This window comes from Leptonotus elevatus, chromosome 8 (assembly GCF_054856555.1).
Source record: "Leptonotus elevatus isolate MCC_2025b chromosome 8, RoL_Lele_1.0, whole genome shotgun sequence".
In the NCBI taxonomy this organism is placed as follows: Eukaryota; Metazoa; Chordata; class Actinopteri; order Syngnathiformes; family Syngnathidae; genus Leptonotus; species Leptonotus elevatus.
Genome location: NC_141246.1, coordinates 2,021,722 through 2,046,609, shown reverse-complemented (window position 1 = coordinate 2,046,609; position 24,888 = coordinate 2,021,722). Strand labels below are relative to the sequence as shown.

General features: G+C 41.7%; 2 protein-coding genes across 3 annotated transcripts in view; both read left to right on the top strand.

The window, feature by feature from the left end:
• The first annotated feature begins 53 nt into the window (after window positions 1-53).
• tab1 (TGF-beta activated kinase 1/MAP3K7 binding protein 1) lies at window positions 54-12,314 on the top strand. Its single transcript, XM_086083939.1, has 11 exons — window positions 54-98; window positions 511-641; window positions 722-875; window positions 1,602-1,697; window positions 2,277-2,379; window positions 4,473-4,589; window positions 5,187-5,298; window positions 6,334-6,478; window positions 7,165-7,378; window positions 8,980-9,136; window positions 10,898-12,314. The coding sequence occupies exons 1-11, from the start codon at window positions 66-68 to the stop codon at window positions 11,121-11,123; spliced, it is 1,488 nt and encodes a 495-aa protein (XP_085940065.1). The 5' UTR covers window positions 54-65; the 3' UTR covers window positions 11,124-12,314.
• Window positions 12,315-14,424: 2,110 nt separating this feature from the next.
• Window positions 14,425-24,888, top strand: part of mgat3b (beta-1,4-mannosyl-glycoprotein 4-beta-N-acetylglucosaminyltransferase b) — a 38,894-nt gene continuing 28,430 nt past the window's right edge. Inside the window, exon 1 of one of the 2 annotated variants that reach the window (XM_086082404.1) lies at window positions 14,425-14,524. In XM_086082404.1, coding sequence (XP_085938530.1) covers window positions 14,520-14,524 — 5 coding nt within the window. In that variant the 5' untranslated portion in view covers window positions 14,425-14,519. Of the gene's footprint in view, window positions 14,525-18,129; window positions 18,730-24,888 lie in introns of those variants that run through there. The other variant, XM_086082405.1, reaches the window with a different exon arrangement.

Sequence of the window (24,888 nt, the reverse complement as noted above, 5' to 3'; positions counted from 1 at the left end):
ATGTTAAGAATCTCGGTTATCGGGCATCGGGAGCTGTACCTGAACGCAACCTGCCCACTTTCAACATGGCGGCGCCACGGAGGAATTTGATGCAGAGTGTAAGTGTAAACTTCGTCCTTCATCCATTTCTTTAGCGTATTCAACTCAAAAGTTAATGTCTTGTAAGCATTGTAATATACTTATCCTACACGGCTTGCTTGGTCTTATTTGCTCTTTTGCTCCTTTTCGGCTGTTTTTGTGTAGTTCCGCGACGTTAGCTTGCGCTAGCTTCAACCCTCAAGCTACGTGGCTAACATAAGCGCAACTCCTTAGTGGTGATCAAAACATTGAAAACTTTATTAAGCTAATGTTTAAAAAAGTCAATGTAAAGCTACAATGCGAGTGACTCGCCACAAAGAAAAAAAAAACACTGAGAAGATGTGGACACAGTTAAAAGTTGGGCTGCCTTGTTTAGGCTACACGAGAGGGTCTTAGTGGGTACATCTCTCAATATGATGCTGACTTTTCTAGCATCAGAGTTGGACGGACGACCTTCCTCTGTGCCAACTCTGCGGCGTTGGCACAGCACCCAACTGCGCGTATGGCCCGGATGACAAAAGCACGCAGAGCCACCCCAATGAAGACACACACCTCCGCTTCAGGTAAATAGAATCAGCATTTTGCACACCTGCACGATGCCAACCCAAAGTGGTCCAAATTCATCTTGCGCTCTCCATTCCAGGAGCGAGGATGGCTGCTCCCTGTACGGCGTCTTCAACGGCTACGACGGCAGCCGAGTGGCCAGCTTCGCGTCGCAGTGTCTCACAGCCGAACTCCTGTTGGAGCAGCTGAGCGCGGACCACACGGACGCCGACATCCGCAGGATCCTCACGCAGGTAGGTGCGATGCCACATGCGTGGGGTAGGAAATGGAACTCTGACGTTAAGCGAAACAGCAGCACCGAATGAGGCACAGCAATTTCACTGTGGAAGCTTAATTTTAAAGTTTTTAATGAGTTTGTTATCAGCGGCACGGTGGCTGACTGGTTAGCACGTCCGCCTCCCAGTGCAAAGGTTGTGAGATCAAGTCCGGCCTTCGGCCTTCCTGGGTGGAGTTTGCATGCTCTCCCCGTGCTTGCGTGGGTTTTCTCCGGGTACTCCGGTTTCCTCCCACATTCCAAAAAACATGCATGGCAGGTGAATTGGACACTCCAAATTGTCCATAGGTGCGATTGTGAGTATGGTTGTTCGTCTCTGTGTGCCCTGCGATTGGCTGGCAACCAGTTCAGGGTGTACCCCGCCTACTGCCCGAAGCCAGCTGGGATAGGCTCCAGCAACCCCCGCGACCCTTGTGAGGACAAGCGGTACAGAAAATGGATGGATGGATGGATGGAGTTTGTTATCAAATAATGAATTAATTTGTTTTTCTAGTTTGTGTCTTAAAATGTCGTTCTCCTTCCAGTGTCGCTAAAAATATTTTAATTGTGCCAGACAATTAGAAATATTTAATTGTGGGAAAGTACAGTTTATTTCCCTGCCATCTATATGCAGCTGACGCTAATTATTGATGCACCTTTGCTAATCTACTGTCTGTTGCCATGATATGTGTGTGTGTTTGTGCAGGCATTTGAAGCGGTGGAGAAAAGCTACTTGCACACCATCGACGACGCTCTGGCGGAGAAAGCTAATCTGTCCGGCTACATGCTACCGCATAGCGAGGTGTGTACGCACTAGTCCTTCTCAAACAGAGGGTTGGGCCCCCAGGGAACATGTTTGTATTTCTGTGTATTTGTAAACCATTCTAGAATAATGTGTCATTGCACATCCACTACAGTAGGTGGCAGTAGAAACAATTGAGAAGCACTGCACTGATATACACACATACCCATCAAATCATCTCGTCAGACATGGAAGTATTGCTTTGTCGGCATCATGGTGACAAGGAATTATGTTGGAGTGATGTGAGGAGCTTCAGTTAACCAGGCCATTCCCCTGTCTGATAAAAGTATTGATTTGGCGCCATCAAGGAACTACAGTCGTCCTTGCTTTATCGTAGTTCACTTATTGCAGGTTCAGTGCATCACAGTTTTTTTTTTGTTTTGTTTTTTTGTATGGTATGGTATCATCGTAAACATCGTTAGCCAAAGTATGTTTTCATATGTCTACTTAACCGAGTAGGCCCCTTTAAAAAGTGTACTCATGGTTCTTGTTTTACATTTTGTACTCATTTTGCATATTTACTTCCTGAACTCTTTTTTTTCTTTCTTTCTTTTTTTTCTTTAAAATCGGGCCTGACAGAAGGTGCAGGAGCGCCTGAAAGAATTGGAGCAAGAGGTGTCAGGAGGAGCCATGGCTATTGTGGCGCTCATCCTTAACAACAAACTCTACATCGCCAACGTTGGTATGAAATAAACACGCAAACGCAACTTGAGCTGTTTTCATTTTGGCTGTTAGCTGGCTGTTTGAGTTTATCACCAGCAGGTGTCATGCTTGCGCCATGGATGCGTTCAAGTCTATTTCCCCTGAATTTTAACATCCTCCACTCAGCATCTCTTAAGGTGTATCCACAAGGTTTTGAAAAGCACAAATACTCATCAGTTGAAATCGCAAAAAAGTTTGGTATTAAGCTTTATGTCACTTTTTTTGCCCGAGCTATTTTTTATCAAAAAAAATTTTTTAGCGTGTCAATTTACTTTACTTTATTTGAATCTTTGCCATTGATTTAAGGTTACGTTTTTCAGGATATAAGCGAACACTTGGTCAGTTTTTTTTTGTGTGTGTTGTGAGCCAAAATTTGAGAAAAATGCTATTTAATTGTAATAATTTTTTTTTTGTTTATACCATCATTTGGGTTCATAATTAATTACCTACTTTGAGATATAAAATATTGTTCACATTGCATGGCTCTACAACCCAGTGCACTAGTGCAGCATTTTAATAGTATTTACTTGGGCTTACTGTAAGTACCTGATTCATTTGCTGACTCTTTTTTTTTTTTTTTTTTTTGAAGAATCCCCACAGTAGCAGACTGTTGTTATTGTGATGTGTATGTGACTTGTTTTACAAGAAGGGGTTTCCGGGGGCCATCTAAAGTTGCCAGTTGATTTGAAGCAGTAATCAAAGCATACGTGTCCCACAGGAAGCTCATTTAGGGGAAGTGCTTTACCACTACTGTTTGTCGCATTTTTTCCCACTCTTAAATGTGTATTCAAGGATTTCTTTGAAAAGTAGAAGCCAAACGGCTGTTTGTCACGTTTTTAAAAAAAAAATGCGCATGCGGAAGACCGCCCTACCAGCTCTGCTGCTCGTCAGGGGGAAACACCTCTCAAATGTCGCTAACGTGCAAGCTCATCTTCATCATCATCATCTTCATCAGTCTCTGCAGCCGGCCTCACTTCATAGACGGATGTCTTCTTGCGGCGCTCAGCTATTTTCAGAGTACTGTACGTGGTGAGCTCAGTGGAGCCACAACGATGAATGGCTGAATACAAAGCTCAGCGGGCACAGCTATTAACGAGCATGCACGACGTCGTTACAGTAGATTGATTGACAGGGTCGAGAAACTGATATTAAGATGATCCACCCGGAAGACGCGGCGACAAAAAAAATCCTTGATTACATCTTTAAATAGGGAACATGTTATGCACATTTTTGTTTTTTGTTATTCTCTGATTGCTTGTACAGTCATTAAAACACACAATTTTCTTAAAATGCACTTTTTTAAAATATTCGCTAGCACCCGTTCTCACTATTAACTCATTCACTCCCAGCCATTTTCACTGAAGCAATCCCTTTCACTCCCGGCTGTTTTATTGTATTTTGACTGATTTTGCAAGGCCCAGAAAATATTGTGTTATATTGCTATAAAAACATGGAACCTAGCAAAAGAAAGATTCTTCTTTCATCAGGAACAATGAGTATATTTGTATCTGTTTCCGCTTTGCAGCAATTAGCATTAGAATATAGCTAAGTTTCGTCATTACTCACAGATCTATTTCAAATTGTGGGGAAAGCAGCTTTGTTTCAACATGGCCTTGCTTGATCTCTTATACTCTGCTGCCACCTGCTGGCCGTTTGTGTAATAACTACCATTTCTTCAACCGTTCTGTGCAGTTGAGAGGCGGCCTCAAAGCCTTCTGTATGCCCTAGCATAAAAAACAACAACATATAAATATGTATTTGGGACACTAAAAACATTTAAAATAGAACGTATTTATACGTTTTTGGGGGCAAATGAGTTAAGAAATGGGAGAATATCTTATGACATCACTTTGAGTAAAGGAAGACAACTCATGATACACAATTTTTCAAATAAGAAGCACAGTGTGCTTGCTTCTGGCCGTGTGTCACTAACCCTTAAACAAAAGAGAATTCAACCTTGCTTATTTAAAGATACAAAGTTAAAACAAACCAAATAATCCAGTTTAGTGAAAGCTTAATGCAATGTCGTCCATTGTGCGTAGAATGATCAATAATTCCGTCCGTGTTTTTTAGGAACCAACCGGGCTCTACTTTGCAAAACCACCAGCGACGGCCAGAACCAGTTCTTCCAGCTGGGCCGACCTCACAGCACTGATAACGACGACGAGCTGCAGAGACTCGCCGCGCTGGGTGAGGTCATCTTTTAGTATTGGTGTTGTTTGCATTAGGGATTTTTGATTTAAAAAATAATAATAATTCAAACCCATACCAATAAAAGTACTCATTCAAAAACAGGACATTATTTCAAACTGACAGTGTAGAAAATGCACATATATAGAATGATGATTATTTAGTTCGCTTTGGCCTAAACTGGGCAAAAATTCTGATAATTGTTTTGTAAAACAAAAGCAAGTATTTGCAAATGTCTTATTTTGGTAAAAAAAAAAAGGGAAAAAAAGCGCTAATCCTACAGAATACAAATAAAATATTTAATGCTGAGAGTCTGGCCAATCTTAATTAAGCATGGTCTCTAAAGGAATCAATTATCAAAAAGTTGTTGATTAATCAGTTAATCGTTGTACTCCATTTCCAGTCATGTTAAGTATACTTGATTGAGATAAAATATAAGACAAAATGGTGCAAAACCGGGATTTGTTGATAACTAATAGTTCATCCCTGATAAATGCCAGCCAATGACAATACACCAACTCATCTGCGCTCCTCGTCCTAGTTATTTTCCGTCCAATTCATCTAATGTTACCTTTTTCACGCCTGCCCTTATTCCAGGATTGGATTTGGCCCGCGTGAGGCAGGCGGGCCAAATCGCTGGGCAGAGCAGCACCAGGAGGCTTGGAGACTACCGGGTCAAAATCAACTACAATGATATTGACCTGCTCAGGTAGATAAAAAAGGACCTGCAAACACATTTTTGAAATTTCCTCACTTTGGAGATGCCGTCATTGACATTTAAAGAGTTCATTGCTGAGCCCGTTTGAACTCAATTTCTAAGTTAAACAGAAGCACCCATTTGAGGCCCTGACCGGTCTGTCATTTGAATTAACAATCCGAGGGAGATTTTGCACCTTTCAGCTTCTTACTTTCAAACCATTTTGGCTCGGCGGAATGACTTAGTTGATTAAATTAGTTTAAAATAGCAAAGCTCCACAGAAACTACACAGCACATTATAAATTAAGCTGCCTTGGCTCGTCTTGCCTTGCCTTACACGCGCGCGCGCACGCACGCACACCTTTTATAAATCTTTCAATATTTTTAAAATGGCAAAACCATAATAAATGGAATGTTGTCTCTATTCCAAGCAAAATGTCATCTCAGTTTCTTAACGTCATCGGCGCCCTTCCCTAGGTTTATGCTAAACGTTTTATAACGTTTATGGCAGTCAAAGAGTTAATGAGCCTAAAATGAAAAAGCTGCACAAAAATATTTTTGCCATCCGAGTTCCCTAAATTAGACAAAAAATGGCAAAGTGACATACAAAAGAAAATGAAATGGTCACGCTAGCTGTTTGAATTAGCCACTAATGTTAAGAGTAAACACACAAGATAGACTTGTCATCTTAGTTCTTTGAGTGAGTTTCAAGTGGCAAAACTGCGTATTGTCATCACGGTTCCTTACATGAGTCTCAAAAGCTAAGCAGAAAAGTCTTGAAATATGGGAAATCATTTATTGTCATTTTTAATCACATATTTATCTTAACACACGCAATCTTTTGAAACTATTTCAATTTGCACTACAAGTTTTTTTTTTCGCCACTAGATGGTGTTACACATCATCAAAGCAAAATTGCCTCATTATTGAAAGAACTGTTTGTCATTATTTACATGTTCTAATGTTTTGCATTTGGAAAGATTTGCGAGATTTTTCCATTCTTATTTTGAAATGCATATTCTGTGTTTTCGCGTACGCGGCCTTCAGCGCGGCCAAGACGAGGCCCATCATAGCCGAGCCGGAGGTGCACGCTAGCCAGTCGTTGGATAGCGTTACCGGCTTCCTGCTGCTCATGTCAGAAGGACTCATCGACGCCCTGGAGTGCGCGCACGGGTCCGAACACGTCAACAAGGTAGCTGGGAGCATCGCACGCAAACGCCACTGAAATTACACGTCTTGAAATTACTCTGTTTTCTTTATTTTTTTACAAAGCCAAATCAATGTCAGTTTTTAGCTTTTGGGGGGGGGGGGGCAACATGAAGTTTGGTAGTTTGGCACTGATTTATAACCCATTATCTCACAAGCGGGGGCCGCCTGACTTCCTGAACCCACGGGAGACGGCGGTACGACGCAGTGCTGATGCTTTTACTCAACCTTGGTGTTTGTACTTCCTTTTTGTTGAATGAAAGAAATAATCAGACACGTTTAGTGTAGTGGAATTTCATTTGGATAATAATACATCACCTATAAACATTACAAGAAGGGAGAAGGAATTTCATTGTGGATACTTTTTCCTGACGTGGCTGCAGGGGCAGTTCCCGATGGAGGAGCAAAACTGACAAAAAATGTCTAAATAAATAAATAAATGGCTAAAGTGAAAATAAAAATGCATCTAAAAATATATATAAATCAAAACTCAAATTTGTTAGATGTTGAAAGAAAGAAAAAAATGCCGTTTTACCATTTCCAGAGAAATTGTTCTTGAGATTAGTGAGACGGGCGACGTTAAATTGCAAAACATTTGAGTTTTTTTTTTTTTTTTTTTTTTTGAAAATGTCACCCCGACATGCCCAACATCCGTTACCTGTGTCATCACAGGAAATTGTTGCCATGGTGGCGGCCGAGCTGGCGCAGCAAACCACCCTGGAGGCGGCGGCCCAGTCTGTGGTGGACCGCGTCAAGCGGCTGCACCACGACGTCTACACGTCGGGCCGCCAAAGGGCCGCCTTCTGCTCCCGGCACGAGGACATGACCCTGCTCATCCGCACGCTCAACTACCCGCTGGCGGACGGCGGCCAAACGCCCACGCAAGGTGGGTTTGCCATGTTCTGGGGAGACTCAAGTTTTAAAGTTGAGATGGAATCCTTGCAGGCAGTTTTAAGTCACTGGTGGTCAACTCTGGCCCACAAAAATGATTATTTTGCTAGCTAAAGGCCCTTCTCAGTCGCTGTTCTGCTTGCTTGTTTCTTTTCACAAAAACACTCGTTTTCTCTGCTTTTTGGTCTGAAACTGAGGTTTTTGGTGGAGCCAACTCGGCTCTATTGCTGATCACTAAAAAAAAGCTAGACACAAATTATTTTATTTGGTTGGTGATGAAGGACTTCACTTGATTTGCCCAAGACAAAATGACTTTGGTGTTACTCGAGATTTGAAATTTGAGATTGACCTAATCTAAGCTCTCGTTGAAACCATGGGTGTCAGGAGATTAAAATTCCTAATCATAATTAGTCATTTCTGGACTATAAACCGCTACTTTTTTCACTTGCGTTCGACCCTGCGGCTAATACAAAGGTGCGGCTTTTCCATCAGATCACAAGGGGGCGCACTATAAAGAAAGCGCAAGCGTGTCAGGCACAGCGAAACAAACCAAGTGAGCCCAAATACAGTAGGAGAGACGAAACGAGAGCGAGATAATTTGCGTCCTCATTATGGAAAAGAAAGTAGCGGGAACCCTTATATACTTGCTGCGGTAACATCAAAACACCTGCGGCTTACAGTCGGGTGCGGCTTATATGTGTAACAAACTCGAGTATTTCCCAAATTTAGCTAGCGCGATTTATCGTCTAGAAATTACTGTAATCCCATGACTTCAACTCACGATTAAACGCAAATTCTATATCTGTTTTAAATATACAATAACATATTTTTTTTTTCTACGTTTTCATTCTTGTTAACATAAAAGTGGAACAAAAGTTAAACTAATAGAAATACGGCTGCATCCTTTTAGTCATTGATAAAGTAGTTGCATAATAATTCATAAACTTAAGTTCAAATTAAAAAGATATACTGTAATGTAAAAAAACAAAAACAGAGTGTGATTGATTTGTGTTGAGGTCATTTTCCTGCCACTAGATGGCATAATTGCATTTGTAAGACAGTGACAGCTCAGTGCATTTTTCTTTTCATAGTAAGAGCTATCCAATCTTGAACATGAAGTAGTTTGTGAAATTCTGCACATTTTTTAAATTGTAAAATACAACTTGACCCCAGTCTCTACAAATATATATGCATTATTATTACATTTATGACTGCAAAATTTTGACATGGACGTGTCTGCTGCGTTGTAACCGGAATTCCCTCAAGTAAGTAAATTGATGGCGTTAAAAGAACTTTAAATGAACTCAGAATGAACGCACTAATTTTTGACACCTGTAGTTAAACTCCAAATAAATGGTGATGAAGCTTCCTTCCTTTAGTTAAATTCCAACTTCCTGCTCTGGTGCTCAAATAAAACCAGCTGGAGTGACATCCGAGGAGCAGAAATCAAAGTCAGTCATAACAGCCAAACCAAAACATGCTTGTAATTCCCACTTTCATCTGTAAGATTTGTGCCAGGAAAAATGTGTTCTGATTTATTTATTTATTTTTTAAACTTCCCCTTTCTTTGTCTGATTTCCCGTTTGGTGCTGCCAGGTGGCCGCATCTACCCGGTGTCGGTGCCCTACTCCAACAGCCAGAGCACCAGTAAAACCAGCGTCACCCTCTCGCTGGTCATGCCCTCGCAGGGCACCCTGACCAACGGGACCAACACGGCCTCCACCCTGGAGGAGGGCACCCCCACGCCTGGCGGGTAAGCGCACTCACGCCTCCTCCCTTTTCCCGCTTTCTATCGTGGAGGGCTGTACGATTTAATTGCATTTGCATGATAATCGGCAAGGCTGCGGGAAAAAAAAAGTTTTTATATTCTTATTATTATTATTAATAATAATAGTGTCAAGCTAAATTCTGTGCTGAAGAAGCGTCGTTCACATGTTTACATATTGTTTCATGAAACAGGAAAACTGGCAAATTGTTCAGCCCTATTGATTAGCCATCATGCCAGGCAACATTCAATGTCATTTTTAACTGCTATTTTTCTTCTTAGAAAACGTTACCAAAAAAACGTCGTCTTTTTTTTTCTTTTTTTTTTTGAGGGCCTTGAATGGATTCTTGCCATTTCCATTAATTTCACTGAAGAAATTAGATTAGTGATGTAATTGATTTGAGTTACAAACATGGTCACTCAACAAATGAAACTCACAAGTCAAGGTACCTCTGTACTTCCCTCCGTTGTTTGTGTTTGAACTGGACCGACGCCATTTTTTTCCTGGCTTCCTGCGCGAGCGCCCTCCCCCGCTGCTCATTTAGATAAGTAATATCACCCCACCTCCCCTCCCTTTTATTTCTATATTTATTTTGGGTCTGCCGTCTTTTTGCTTCCCGGTGTTCCTCCGCCACGTTGCTTATTTTTTTTACGCGTGAGCTTTTACTTCCTTCTCTTTTTCTTCCCGGCCAGAGAGAATAGAGCACAGCTTGCTGGAGCGTTTTTTACAACTTTTCATCAAACAAAACATAAATAAATGAGAGTTAAGACTTCCAGACAGCTTAGACCCGAATGTTGAGAACATTCTCGACAAGTGTAACAATTGTAATATGTTTGAAATAAGGCGGTGCTCGGTGCTCGGTGCTTCACTTCCTTCCTTTCTTTTGGAATAAGGATGGGGGGGGGGGGGGGCACTGCTTTACTTTGATAATAGGGCAATGAGTTTTTTTTCCCCCATGCTAAATTTTGACTGTAAGTTTGTATTGTTAATTTTTTCCTGGAAGAAAAGTCCAACTTTACTCTGCTAATGTAATGATGTTCCTTGTTTTATATTAAGACTTTTATTCCTGAAAAGATACAACTTTATTCCAGTAAAAAAAAATCGTTTGTTCCCCTTATTGGAATTCACCTTTTTGTTCATAATAATAAAAGCTATTTCCTTGTCCTGTTAAATGTCAACTTTAATCTCCTAATGGTAAGTTTTTCTGGGGGGGGGGAACATTTCCTCCTCAAAAGGCGATTAGTAATATTTATTGAAAGGTCAAATTTTTTCCTGAAAATGTACAACTTGTTTCTAAAAAGAAAGAAATGATAAATTAGGTTTCTTGTTTTAAAAAACTTCATTCGCTTAACTGCTAAGCTTTTTCCTTAAAAAATCGGGAATTGAGAATTTATCTAAAAATAAATAAAGAACATTATTTTGGTGAATAATTATTTTTTTTCTCCACCAAAAAATTCAATTTTTTTTTTTATATTAGGATTATTTTTACCCAAAATATAAAACTTTTTTTAAACCCTTTTCCTCCCACAAATTAAAATTCTAATTTATTCGCTTAATATTATATATTTTTTTTTTCTTAAAAATATTGCGACACTTGCTCACTCTGCCTCACCATCATTATTCCTCCTCCCCGTCGGCCCTGACGCGTCACCACCATCCATCCCGTGTCCTTCTCTACACCCCCTCCTTATAATGGAACCCTGACCTGTGTCCCTCTCCCCCCCCGCCCGCTCCATCCCCTTCACCAGCAACCAGAGTCCCACGGCCACGCTGCAGTCCACCATTACGCAAACGCAGAGCTCCAGTTCCAGCTCGGGAGACGGCAGCCTGTTCCGCCAGCGGGCTAGCCAGGCGGCGCAGCCGGACGAGACGGGTCGCGTGCCGCCCTACGTGGACTTTACGCAGTTCTACCGCCTGTGGGGGAGCGAACACGGCGACGGACAGGTCGCTCAGGGCGGCCTGGGACCCCAGTAAGACTTAACATGGCCGAGATTCTTATTTGTCTTTTTCTATGGAAGCGAGACGTCGGGACAAAATGAGCAGGAAGCCTTCGCGGACTTTACAATCCTCGCTGCTTGGAATTTTGCTGCCCATGTTTGGATTCCGTCACAGATGAGTCCAAATGTTTTGCGCCGGTGCTCTCCAGGACGTAAAGGTGTGTCGAGGGACTTCTCTGCCGGGGAAGCTTTTGAGGGTTCAGGAAGGGTAAAATTGTCACTTCATTAGGTACATCGTCCAAAAGAGATTTATCATAATGTCTGATTTAAAAAGAAAATATTTTTTGTTTTGATAGGCAACATTAAATAAAATAAAAAAAGGCTAATTAGTTACAAGCATGTGCACAGGTAGAACTCCAGAACCAGACCTTTTTTACTGAATGAGAAAAGTGGCCTTTTTTCATTCATTCATATTTTGAAAAAATAACCTGTGTCGCCAATTCCACTCAAAAGTGTTTTCATATTATGAATAATTGTGCGAATTGTGCCCATCGCTGATCGGCAGCGCAGACGATCCTCCCTCCGCTTTTTGAACCAGAAGTTTGGATTGCATTTGTAGAAATGAAGACCTCACTTAAGCAATGCTTGAGCACGTTCTCCCAAAAAATGTCTGTGCACGTGCCTGATTGGCTGTCGGTTAGTGAACTGCGTATTCGCTGCAAATACAAAATAAAAGTAGCTGCTTATATAATCGTCACCCAGGAGCTTGTCATAAAGAGTGCATCATTAATAATTATTAATAATAATAATAATTAAAGCACAAAAAATAATGAACTGATGATTTATGAGGTGAGCACACAAAATTTCTTACTACATACAAGGACTGGAAGCCATCTTTTTTTCGGCGTGCGCGTACCACGCTATTCCAAACTCTTGCGGTTCTACGGTGTTTTGTGTCAAAATAATAAATGTCACTGAGCTTCAAAACAAACAATCCCAGCGGCGTTGGTTCCTGCTCCTGGTTTAAAAGGTTCGCTAATATTGGCTGGCAGAGGACGGACGTGTGTACCTAATTATGTGACCAGTGAGTTGAATAATGTATCATTTACATGGACGGATGGATGGGCTTGTCGTTTGAATTCATGCGACCTGGACTTCTTTTGAAATGTTCAATGTACTGCATTTTTTTTTTTTAATAATTATTCTGTAATAAATATATATATATATATATATATGTGTGTATAGTGCATTACATATATGCAAAGACTGAATACCCATTTTTTGTTTGAAGTGGACATTTTAGGCTAATTTTCCAGAGGTTCATTCAAATATTAATTCTCCAAAATTTTGATTACGTACACTAGACGGGTGGTTTATGCCAAATTTGAGTTTTGACCGCGGTGTGTGGGCGAAGCATGGCAGGGAAAATTTGATCAGTTGTGTTGACTGTGATGAAAAATGTACATTTAGTTTAAAAATCCCGATTCTGGAAGAACTTTCACTTCACTTCGATAGGCGTTTAAAAAATGTTTATTGGGCTTGATTGAAGTGCAGGATCACATGACAGCATTGCTAGAAGTGTCAGCTATTCTTGTTGTACTGCTTCCTGTTTTCCAGCGGCGCAGGCAGGAAGTGGAAAGGAGGGGGTCGCGGGGGCATCTGGATAAGAAAAGGAACATTGCACAAGCTGGCAGTTTGGAACACACTAAACTGTTTCTTCTTTCTTCTGCACCGAGATACACTGACTTGCAGATTACCTTTTATCTTCAGCAGGATAGTAGACTTCTACTACTACTCCCTTAAGTAATTTGATACCTTTCTGACTGATTGGCTAATTCAGCAACATGATAATGGGGGGGGGGGGGGGGGGGATAACACATGCAACATGAATAACAATCATTTCACACAACCGCCTCTCATCAGCATCTTTGGCTGTCGTTGGGCTTGGAGGCCACGCTTGTTGCTAATTGCTCCATTTAAATGTAATTGCTGTTTTCTTTCCACTCACTCCATAACCCAATTCGTGAAAAGTGGCTTTAATTAGCGTAATTGCCGCTGGATGTGGGGAAATGTTTAAAAAGTCCGAGGGGGATTTGTAGAGAGGAGGTCAAGTCGCCGTTACGGCACTCGGTCGGACTTCCTGCTTTCAAGTCTTGATTGCTCTCGTTAGTTACTGTGATTCTCCTTCTGCTTGTGTAGCTTGATTTGAATAAACTGACATATCAAACATGAGTATTTCCAAAAAATGTGAAAGAACATGTCCCACTATTAACTCATTTGCTCCCCAAATTTTTAATGTTCCCACCGTCCCAAAAACATATTTTTTTATGTGTGTGTTTTTATGCTACAGCATACAAACTGAAGAGAAAGCTTAAAGCAATGGTAGTTTTTTTTTAAAGGCCAGGAGGTGGCAGCAGAGTATAAGAGATCCAGCAGAGCCATGTTGCAAAAATACTTTTTCCCCCGCAGTGTTTTAAACTGATTTGTGAATAATGATGAAACTTAGCGATATTCTAATCCTATATATTTTTTAGGTGTTTTTGTCTTGTTTTTATAGCAATAGAACACAATATTCTGTGGTCCTTGCAAAATGAGTCCAAATCCAGTAAAACAGCCGGGAGCGAAGGGGGTTGCTTCAGTGAAAATGGCTGGGAGCGAATGAGTTAATAAGTATGGCGGTCTCTTCTTTCTCAATTGAATGGAATTCTAAATGGGAAAGCCATCCGCTGGGTGATACTGCCCTCTAATGGATTATCCGTGCAATGCAGGTGTCAGATCACATACGTCAGGGTTTTAATGGGGGGGGGGGGGTATTATATTAATGAAATAGAGGGCTCAAAATGTCTTGTATTTAATATGATACGTTTGGCATTATAGGGTTTTAACGAAGTCTTGTTTTAACATGTACAAGTATGAAGGATTTAGTTTTTATGCTAGTCTTGTTTTAACCTGCACGATTTTTTTTTTTGGGGTGTGCCAAATATCAGCCCTCTTTTAGGTCTTGACGTTTGAACATTGCATCCATTTCTGCTCGCCCCGGCGAGCCAAGACAAGTCCAGCTTGCATCACTCTCACTTATTTATTCCACTTTACCATGTCATCGCATTGTTCGCCCCCCCCACATCCACTTTTTCAACTTCAGGACGACGCGACCGAAGTGTGCCACTCCTTTCAAAAACAAATCCCACGTGACGTCCGTACACATACGCTGCATGTGTGTTATTTATGCATTTGGCCACAAGTTCAACTTTCGCACGCTCCCTTTTTAGGTGTGTGCAAACAAACGCGGCTTGGCTTTTTCAAATCAAACGCGCGCGCGCGCGCGCACGCACACACACGCAAGCCACCCCCTTCCTGTCTTTAACAGCACCGCTGATTAGAATCACCTGGGAGCGACAGCAAGTCAAGAAGACGACGAGGCGTTTACCCGAAGATGTGGTAAAGATTTATTTACTGTATGTGAAGTGTGTGCAAACATCTGCAGGTGTGAAGTGTAGCGTAACGATGATGTGTTGTCAAGAGGCTGTCATTTTGTTGTAGTGGAGCGGTGTGTGTGTGTGTGTGTGTGTTGGAGGGGGGGCACACCTGCGGACCGCGGGCTACAATACAGCCCAGCCAACGTGACAATTTCGATTTTAGAGGCTTATGAAGCACCAACCTTACGTGTGTGTGTGTGCTTTTGTAAAGAGCACATTTAATGGTGACATCGATCACAGTAAGTCGTCCTGGTCCTGAGGTGCGAAGCAGCCCCAGACTATTTACTACTCTAATTGTATCCGCCATTTTTTTTAATCTAGTCTGTTTTAGTCCACTTTCAATCACGCTTGTTTTTAAACAGTCAACCTCATCCCGTTTTTTATTTAGTCTATTTTTTGTCGACTATAAATCGGGACATTTTAGTCCAAGAAAACTGAATTGTATTCATCTAGTTTTAGTCAACAAAAACTTTAGTCAGGACAATCATTTTTCCCATGTATATTTTTTTGTCAGCAGATAATGTTGAACATTTCAGATCTAAAACTATTTCACATTTTTTGAATATATTACAATATATCAAGTGGCAATTCTGGCTCCATGCTAGCAAGTTAGCCAGCATTAGTTAGCGGTCAGATTAATATTGCTGGAAAGTCGTTCGAGCCGTTGGATTAATGTTAACATTATAACTAGTAAAAGTGCAGTTTCGGCAGAAAATTGCGTGGGAATGCTGAAAGCTGAATACTTGTGAAATTTTTAGAAAGTAAATTGCAAGAAATGAATTTCATTCATTGATTAGTCGACGAAAATGCATACTGTTTTAGTCTTTTGGGGATTTTGGATGCTTGAACGTTTTCACAACCCGCTCAGCTGTTTTTAGACGCGTCACGGCGGTGACAGTTGTGACAAAGGCTGGAGTGGCAGTCAGAACTGTCAGAGGGCGGGGCTTATTGCCTGAACAAATGAAACCCAAAGTTGAATGATGGCGCTATTAGGTGTGGCGTGTGAAAATGTACTTGGCTTCCCCCTCAAAAATGTCATTAGCCGCACTTCGACACATTTTAGAGTATACGTAAAAAATAAAAGTATGATATAATACAGTAACTTGTGAAAAATGCCATTAAAAAAATTCAAAAAAGAATAAAAACAGAGCAAACAGAAATAATACAACATAGGTAATGAATGATCTGCTTGCACGTAGCAGATTACTAACTTGCTTTACTAAAAAAATGTAAACAAACCGTAAATTGAAAGTCAAGTCAAAATGTATCTTTATAATAGTCCTTGTCCAAACATGACATTCTGCTTAATATAAATGAAGCACAAAACTCCACCCCATCTCAGGAGGCGGCCATTTTGCGGCATGTTGACCGAAAAAGACATCATAGTGGGTTAGCAGCCAATCACGGTTGTTGTTGCCATGTCATGTGACATTGGCACGCTGAGCCCCCGAGCCACTGTGATGTCATTTTCAATAAACAGCAACTGGCAAAATGGCCGCCTCCTGAGATGGCTGCAAAACAGCTGGCTTTTGCGGCTTAATTCATATTCCGCAAAACGCAATATTCATCACAAAACTGCTTTTACACGAGTTTGGGTGCAAAGAACATATTTTAAAGAACGTTTTTGACGTCTCATTTAAACCATCATTTTCCCGTAAGCATGAACTGATTGTGTAGTATTTGTAATTAGCAATATTATAAAACTATCTTAAACCCAGCGCTTCCTTTTCCCTAAACCTCTCCCAAAATATGTTTTGTTGTATTTAATTTTTAAGCTCATTTCTGCTTGGACATTGTTGACGTTCCTTATTTATTTAGTCTGTTGCTTTTTTCACAGAACTCTTAACTTTGGAACGCGTTCAACCATTTTCTCCACCACTTGTCCCGTCCTGTTCACTGCATGCAACTTTGTGTGCTTTTTTTGCGTTTTGTTGATCTCATATTCATCATTCCGGAACAACTCTTATCAAAACATTTGGAAGACCCGACAACCTAAGCCACACAGAATCAACTACGAATGACGATCGTAATACTTTTTGAGCTCATGTCGCCTTGCACCGTCGAGAGGTCAAAGGTACTGTCGTGAATATTGTTTGCTGCATTATTGCTGGGCCATAAAGTTGTCATGGCGACAAAAAGGCCCGCGCATGCGTCTGCTAAATATTAGCAAGGCCAGTCAATGTGTCACACGCTTGGTAAGACTTGGCAGACGCACTGCACTCTCCGGTTTGGCGACATGTTTGGCCTCATGATGTCTTATCGTTGTTTTTCTATTTTAAGCAGTTATCGTGGTCGCTTGAGTTTTGATGAAAAATGTCAGACTTTTTTTTTTTTTTTTTTACCAACCGCTTATTTTGTTTTTGTTTTTTGTGACTATTATGTACTTTTTTTTTTTTTTTCAGTCCACAACTGAATATGATAGAGACTTCCATTCACATTTTTGTGAGCACAGATTGTCAGTTAATGCAATGTGCAATAGGATAATATTAAATAAATTATAACACAAAATTGCTAAAGATTAAGACAAAATAGAAAATGATGCACAAATTTTAGAGAGTACAAAACATTAGATTAAAAAAAAATACATAAATCTAAAAAATATATATATATAATTCTATCAAAAGTACAAAAAAAATCAGATAAAAATATGACAAAATAATTTACAAAATGAGATAAAATAAGAAAAATATTGGAAAATGCACAATAATATCAGGAGGGGGAATCTACGAATACCAGAGCATAATAAATCCTTACTGAAAAATATCCCCAAATACTGTAATAAGAAAAAAGTTGTCAAATAGAAAATGAAGAAAAATAAATAGTGTGGGAGCCCAAGACTTTTTCAAAATTTTCACCATCAAAGATGGGAACGTCCTGAAATCGCCTTTTTTTTTTTCGCCCAAACGATCATATTTTTGTGTCTTGCTCAAAACTAATGTTGCTGACATTTGCCGGAGCGCTTTGCATTTTATTAAGTACCGTATGTTGTTTTAAGTTCTATTTCATCACCAAAACAAAAACAATACCCCCCCCCCCCCCCCTCCAAAAAGAAAAGTGTTGGTGTTTTTCTTCACTTCAGTGGGCTAAATTGATCCACCTTCTGGGTCATAGACGCCACCAAGTTAGCCCCCCCAGTGGAGGTAAAAAAATAAAAAAAAAGTTTCTAAAAATAGCACTGGGCTACTCCTATTCCCATCATGTGTTGGATTCCTGGTGTGCGCTTGCGATCCATCTTAGGGGGGCAAGAGAGAGGGTCTTTGAGGGGGTCTTTCCTATTATCACAAGCAGGGGCGTTGATCTGTGGGGGGTGGGGGTGGATCCCTCCCACCAATAACGTTACACAATGTAATGTTGTTCACTATAACAGGCAGCACTCACCCCCACCGCCATCTCATTGAACGTGAGGGGGGGGGGGGGGGGGGCTTCCTAATGATTACTTTCGGACCCAGATTTTGGTGCGACGCCTCTGATCACAGGACAAATAACATGGACGTTGACTACCAAACCTCCTCCTCCTGCTTTTCATTCGCCAACCCCCTCTCATATTTCCACCCCCCCACCCCCACCCCTCTGCCTGTGGTTGCCCCCCCTCCACCCCTTGTCCGCGGCTGCATGACGGGGGAAGGGGCGGAGCTCTCCTCTGGCTGCTGCTGCCGCCGCCGCAGCCGCCTTCACTCGCCCTCCTTCCAACCTGCAGCGAAGATGGTGAATTACCACTGAAGAAGAAGAAGAAGACGACGAGGGGGACTATTTGGATTGTTTTTGCCTGGCGGGGAGGGGGGCAGAAAACGCGGAGGAAGCGGGCAGGCGGAGGCCGGGAAAGACGCTCCCAAATCGGGCCAAGAAGACAGCGGACATCGGCGGTCGCCACCCCCGCGAAGGCGCCGTCACCGCGTCCCGCCTCGTTCGTGCCCTCCACATCCCTCCATCGTCACGAATTAGGATCGAAAGGATTACAAGCGCCGCCGCCGACGCCGCCGCCGCCGCCGCCGCCGCCGCCATCGATTCGAGACCATCCGAGCCCCGGACTTGCAGCGCTCCTCCCCGGCCGCAGCAGGGTCCTCCCCGGCCGGGGATGCGGCGCCTCGTACGGGAGAGAGTCGGACGAGCGGCCGGGCTCTCATCCGCAGTGGACCCATGAAAGACATCTGACACAAGCACAGATGGGTAAGAGGAGATGGTGTGCGTGTGCGTGTGCGCGTGCGCGCGCGATGCTGGATGAAGTTGATAATAACAAGAAGCGCAGATGGCCTGCGCTGCCTTTCCATATATGATGACGTTCTTTACTGTCATTTCTAAGGTCTTCGTTGATACAGTGCGGCGGACCCCGCATACTCGCGGTTCACCTAATCACGTTTTTTTTTCCTTTTTATAAAATCAACCCGTTTTTCCCATGGAAAACGCTTTTTTTTTCTCCACAATACGTTCAATGTACACGTTCTGTGTCACTTCACGCTAGTTTGTATCTCAATGACTGTTGAAGATATGAAAACATATATTCCCAGATAGATGTGAGTTGATCTTCAGTTTTTGTCGGGGAAAAAAAATGAACATCCAAGAAAATTATTACATTTTTTACAAATGTTCCATATCTGAGGCCTACATTTTAGATACAAAGGGACGATTGATACCAGTTACCTTTTTTTTTTTCTCTCTCTCTCTCTTCAAACCCACACCATTAAGAGTAAAGTACTCATCTTAAAGTCAAGTCATCTTTATTCATAATGCGCTTTCAAACAGCCTTATGGAGCCACAACACTGACAATAAGATTTGCTATCGGGGAAAAGATTGTCATTGTGGAAAAAGCTGCAATGACATTAAAACAAGTATCGGCATTGTAAAAGGTTGTATTGAAAAATAAAATACTATTTTCTTTAAGCATTTTTTTTTTTCTCGAGTGTCGCAGGTTTTCAGTTTCAACTCCCTCTTTTTCAGTTTCAACTTATTGGCGGTGTGTTAACATTGGGGGCGGGGCTTTAAGCACGAGAACGCCTTCCAACTTTTCAGGAGAGGAGAGAGGAAAGCGCTAAAGGCAATACTCATGGGTACAAGTTCACCAGGAACGAGTAAATGTGATTCAGAATCATCGTCTTTTCAACTCAAATGTACACAAACGCACCACTGGCGTCAGGCTACAAGCTAGCTGGCTAACTGTTACGACTGGTCTTAAACTGCTTAAACGGTCAAACAGAGACTCATTAGTCATGTATCTACGTTCTGTAATTGTGTAGACGTCTTGTGAATGAACTAATGCTTAAGTATAATGATATATTTCCATCAGTATGTTGTGGCCTTCCTGGAAGAAGGACCTCAATTTAAGAACCACTCGTCCTGACAGCTAACGTAGCTAGCATTGCTAAAAACAAAGACACAGCCACCTAGCATGGACACACAAGTTGTAGGTCTTCTTTCGGTAATACAATTTATTTTTTGTCTTCATGGGTTACTACATTCGGGACGCAAAAGTAGCTTTTGATTTTTCACGATGAGACCGTTTGGTACAGACATAAGCAGCACAGAACTTACAATAAATGAAATCTGTCATGTAGAAATGCCTTATTTAAATACACACTATACATGTTTTTAAGATAGCACTTGTCTTTGAACACATCTTTAAAATAATACAACCATAGTTAAACACATACAGTATATTGAGAGAGAGAGAGAGAGAGAGAGAGAGAGAGAGAGCGAGCGCTTGAGCAATGTATAAAACAATAACATTGTACAGTGACACGTGTACAGCAAACAAATCTTTTTTTTTTTGTCAACCTAAGAAAATTATCATCTCACAAATACATCAGTAATCAGGCACAGTGATGTACTTGTAAATGTATGTAAAACAAGTGTAGTCATCACTTTCTGAAGGCGTAAAAATCAGGATTGAAGAGGATTCGACTTAAAATCATTTTTAGCAAAAACTAGGCTGAGCTGAAATACTCAATGTCCTGTTTTCATTCTTCTTTCTAATTCACACTATTTTTAAAAAAAATAGCGTGCCACCATCTATTGGTAGACAGTGGAATTACACCCCAAATAAACGTCGCGCAGAATCGGCACACCAATCATTTTGATGATGCTAAGCTAACCGTGCTAAGCTAACCTGGCTAACCACTTCACATCACATCCTGCTTTTGCCGCTGTTGCCGTGGCGATTAAGCTGTGTTACACCGCTGATCTGGCAGCTACACACACGCTCACACACACACACGCACACACACACACACGCACACCAGGATGCTGGCTGTGCTTACACTGTTCCTGGAGAGAATAAAATACATTGCTTTCCAATTTTTGGAGTGTTTTTGAACAGTTTCCCAAGCAGTGTTTGTGCATATTTTACTTCCGCGCACACACACACACACACACACACATAAATTTTTAGGACGGCAAGTGTGTTGCCACATGTCCTTCCTGTTGTTTTGCCCTCTCGCTCACCCCTGAGTGCTCAGCTGGAGCGTCCAAACACGTGAAAGTCGGCGTTGTCGTTGCGTTTCTGGTGTGTCGCGCTTTGGGAAACAAGGAAGAGCCGCTTATGAGGCGTCGTCGTCATCAAGATTTGTCTTAAATGGACGTATTGTTGCCACAAGCAACCAGCCGCGTAATTGACTGATTTAATTAGATAGTCGCCTGAGGCGCTCAGGTCCCGGAAGAGCGATACAAGTCCGCTTCGACTAGTACCCTACGGGAAGTGGTAGTAACAATTGAGCTTGGCAGAGTTTCAGCCTCCAAAGCTTGTGTCACTCAGCAACATAAAATTTGGTCGGCAACTTTCATCAGTACAACCACAAGAAAGTTCTCAAAAAAATCCATGTCTGAAAAGACACAGGAAGGCTGACATTTTGGTTTGAAATAGTCATTTTGGGTTCATTCTGGTCCCAAAGAATAAAAATTTTAAAAAATCTGCCCCTCGAGCCTGTTTCATTTGGCAACACAAAATTTGGTTGGCGTGTCTATCATAAGTAGACCCACAAAAAAAGTCTCAAGAAGTCATGCCAGAAAGGCCACAGGGAGTCTGCCATTTTGGATTGAAACAGCAGCCATCTTGGGTTAACTTTGGTCCCTAAGAGTTTGCAAAAAATTCAGCCCCCAAAGCCAACAAGAAATTAGGTAGGCACGTCTATCATGAATAGACCCACAAAAAAACAGACGTAGGAAGTCTGCAATTTTGGTTTGAAATAGTAATTTTGGGTTCATCTTGGTCCTTAAGAAATTTAGAAAAAATGCCTGTTTCACTTGGCAACAAGAAATTTGGTAGGCGTGTCTATGATGAGTAGACCCACAAAAAAAAGTCTCAAGAAGTCATGCCAGAAAGGCCACAGGGAGTCTGCCATTTTGGATTGAAACAGCAGCCATCTTGGGTTAATTTTGGTCCCTAAGAGTTTGCAAAAAATTCAGCCCCCAAAGCCAACAAGAAATTAGGTAGGCACGTCTATCATGAATATACCCACAAAAAAACAGACGTAGGAAGTCTGCAATTTTGGTTTGAAATAGTCATTTTGGGTTCATCTTGGGCCTTAAGAAATTTAGAAAAAATGCCTGTTTCACTTGGCAACAAGAAATTTGGTAGGCGTGTCTATGATGAGTAGACCCACAAAAAAAAGTCTCAAGAAGTCATGCCAGAAAGGCCACAGGGAGTCTGCCATTTTGGATTGGAACAGCAGCCATCTTGGGTTAATTTTGGTCCCTAAGAGTTTGCAAAAAATTCAGCCCCCAAAGCCAACAAGAAATTAGGTAGGCACGTCTATCATGAATATACCCACAAAAAAACAGACGTAGGAAGTCTGCAATTTTGGTTTGAAATAGTCATTTTGGGTTCATCTTGGGCCTTAAGAAATTTAGAAAAAATGCCTGTTTCACTTGGCAACAAGAAATTTGGTAGGCGTGTCTATCATGAGTAGACCCACAAAAAAACAGACGTAGGAAGTCTGCAATTTTGGTTTGAAATAGTCATTTTGGGTTCATCTTGGTCCTTAAGAAATTTAGAAAAAATGCCTGTTTCACTTGGCAACAAGAAATTTGTAGGCGTGTCTATCATGAGTAGACCCACAAAAAAACAGACGTAGGAAGTCTGCAATTTTGGTTTGAAATAGTAATTTTGGGTTCATCTTGGTCCTTAAGAAATTTAGAAAAAATGCCTGTTTCACTTGGCAACAAGAAATTTGGTAGGCGTGTCTATCATGAGTAGACCCACAAAAAAACAGACGTAGGAAGTCTGCAATTTTGGTTTGAAATAGTAATTTTGGGTTCATTTTGGTCCTTAAGAAATTTAGAAAAAATGCCTGTTTCACTTGGCAACAAGAAATTTGGTAGGCGTGTCTATCATGAATAGACCCACAAAAAAACAGACGTAGGAAGTCTGCAATTTTGGTTTGAAATAGTCATTTTGGGTTCATCTTGGTCCTTAAGAAATTTAGAAAAAATGCCTGTTTCACTTGGCAACAAGAAATTTGGTAGGCGTGTCTATCATGAGTAGACCCACAAAAAAGCAGACGTAGGAAGTCTGCAATTTTGGTTTGAAATAGTCATTTTGGGTTCATCTTGGTCCTTAAGAAATTTAGAAAAAATGCCTGTTTCACTTGGCAACAAGAAATTTGGTAGGCGTGTCTATCATGAGTAGACCCACAAAAAAAAGTCTCAAGAAGTCATGCCAGAAAGGCCACAGGGAGTCTGCCATTTTGGATTGAAACAGCAGCCATCTTGGGTTAACTTTGGTCCCTAAGAGTTTGCAAAAAATTCAGCCCCCAAAGCCAACAAGAAATTAGGTAGGCACGTCTATCATGAATAGACCCACAAAAAAACAGACGTAGGAAGTCTGTAATTTTGGTATGAAATAGTCATTTTGGGTTCATCTTGGTCCTTAAGAAATTTAGAAAAAATGCCTGTTTCACTTGGCAACAAGAAATTTGGTAGGCGTGTCTATCATGAGTAGACCCACAAAAAAACAGACATAGGAAGTCTGCAATTTTGGTTTGAAATAGTCATTTTGGGTTAATCTTGGTCTGGCACATTCTTGCGTACTTCCTGTTTTGATTCCTGTGGCAAGCTGTTTAGCCAGCTAGCTAGCTGCTAGTTGACCCAACGACTACACTATTAAAAATATAACGGCTAATGATTATTTTTGTTTTGGGTGCGAGTCTGAAAGACGATGCCCGTTTGATCGCTTGAAAGATGCCCGTTTTTCCCCAAACAGAGGCACAAAAAAAAAAAAAAAGCCTGAAATGTCCTTATTTCTTTTTTTCGAAATGCTATCGCACCAAACTTTTAGCTTTGGTTTACCTCCTGTTTTAATTCCATTTGCAGCCCGTTTAGGCAGCTTGTTCCTTTTTGTTTGTTTGTTCGCTTTTGCTCAACCATTTACACAAACACATGCTCAATGCTCTCACTGGACATCCCCACCCCCCCTCCTTCAAAACGGCACATTGCCATATCCGTCTACCTTAAAAGTGGTGCGAAAAGGGGGGGCTAAGCCAGATTGCCGCCCTTTGTCAAGGTCACGCTGTCGCCGGAAAGGAAGCGTTCCGACCTTTTTTTTTCCTTCCACCATCACTGGCCTGCTCCTTACGACACTCAACCCGCCTTCTTCCTCCCCCCGCCCCCTTCCCCGAGCTCCACTTTTCTAAATACGCCCCCCCACCCCCACCCCATCAGCACCAGCCGCCCCCACCCCTCACTCAATACTGCCTACTGTCAGACAGCTCGCCCCAGTTTAACCGCCAACCGGGGCCAAAGTAGAAAAGCTCTCTCCTTGACGACATCTCCGCCATGGCCTCGCTCACCCGTAGACCCCCCCCCCCCCCGAAAATACCCCCCCCCCACCCCACCTCTCCTCGCTCGTAGTGTCGCTTTACAGTCGCCGGAAAAATGCCAGGGTCAGAATGTGAGGCATTCCTCGAGTTGCTGGCTTGCAAAGAGATCCGATCCCATTTTCTCCGTGTAAGCGGCGGCCATGTTTGTGTGGCAGTGCAGGCATAGCAGCATACCATGCACGGTTGTCGCTTTTTAAGAGTAAATGGTGGCGTTTGATGACTTCCTGTTTGCTGAGTTGAGAAGAGGTGTGGCAACAAGCCACAATCTCGACAAAAAATAAGTTTATGGTATTTCTATAGTGGCCAAAAAGTACGAGTATTTAGCTTGACTTCAACTGCAGATTTGTCCCAATTTTGTACAACAGCATATCATGCACTGTCCTGGCCATGAGCTTTTATTGGTTTCTGTGAATATTTTTTGACGTTCCATGATATATTTTTTTTTCAACTTTTTATGAATTTCTGTGGCGGTTATTTACGTATTTGCTTATTTTAGTTCAGAGAGCCGTAGTTGTCTTT

Coding starts and splice junctions, on each gene's coding strand:
- tab1 (XM_086083939.1), top strand. CDS start 66: ATGGCGGCGCCACGGAGGAATTTGATGCAGAGT. Junction 1,698..2,276: donor ACATGCTACCGCATAGCGAG/GTGTGTACGCAC, acceptor CGGGCCTGACAG/AAGGTGCAGGAGCGCCTGAA. Junction 9,137..10,897: donor GGCACCCCCACGCCTGGCGG/GTAAGCGCACTC, acceptor CCCCTTCACCAG/CAACCAGAGTCCCACGGCCA.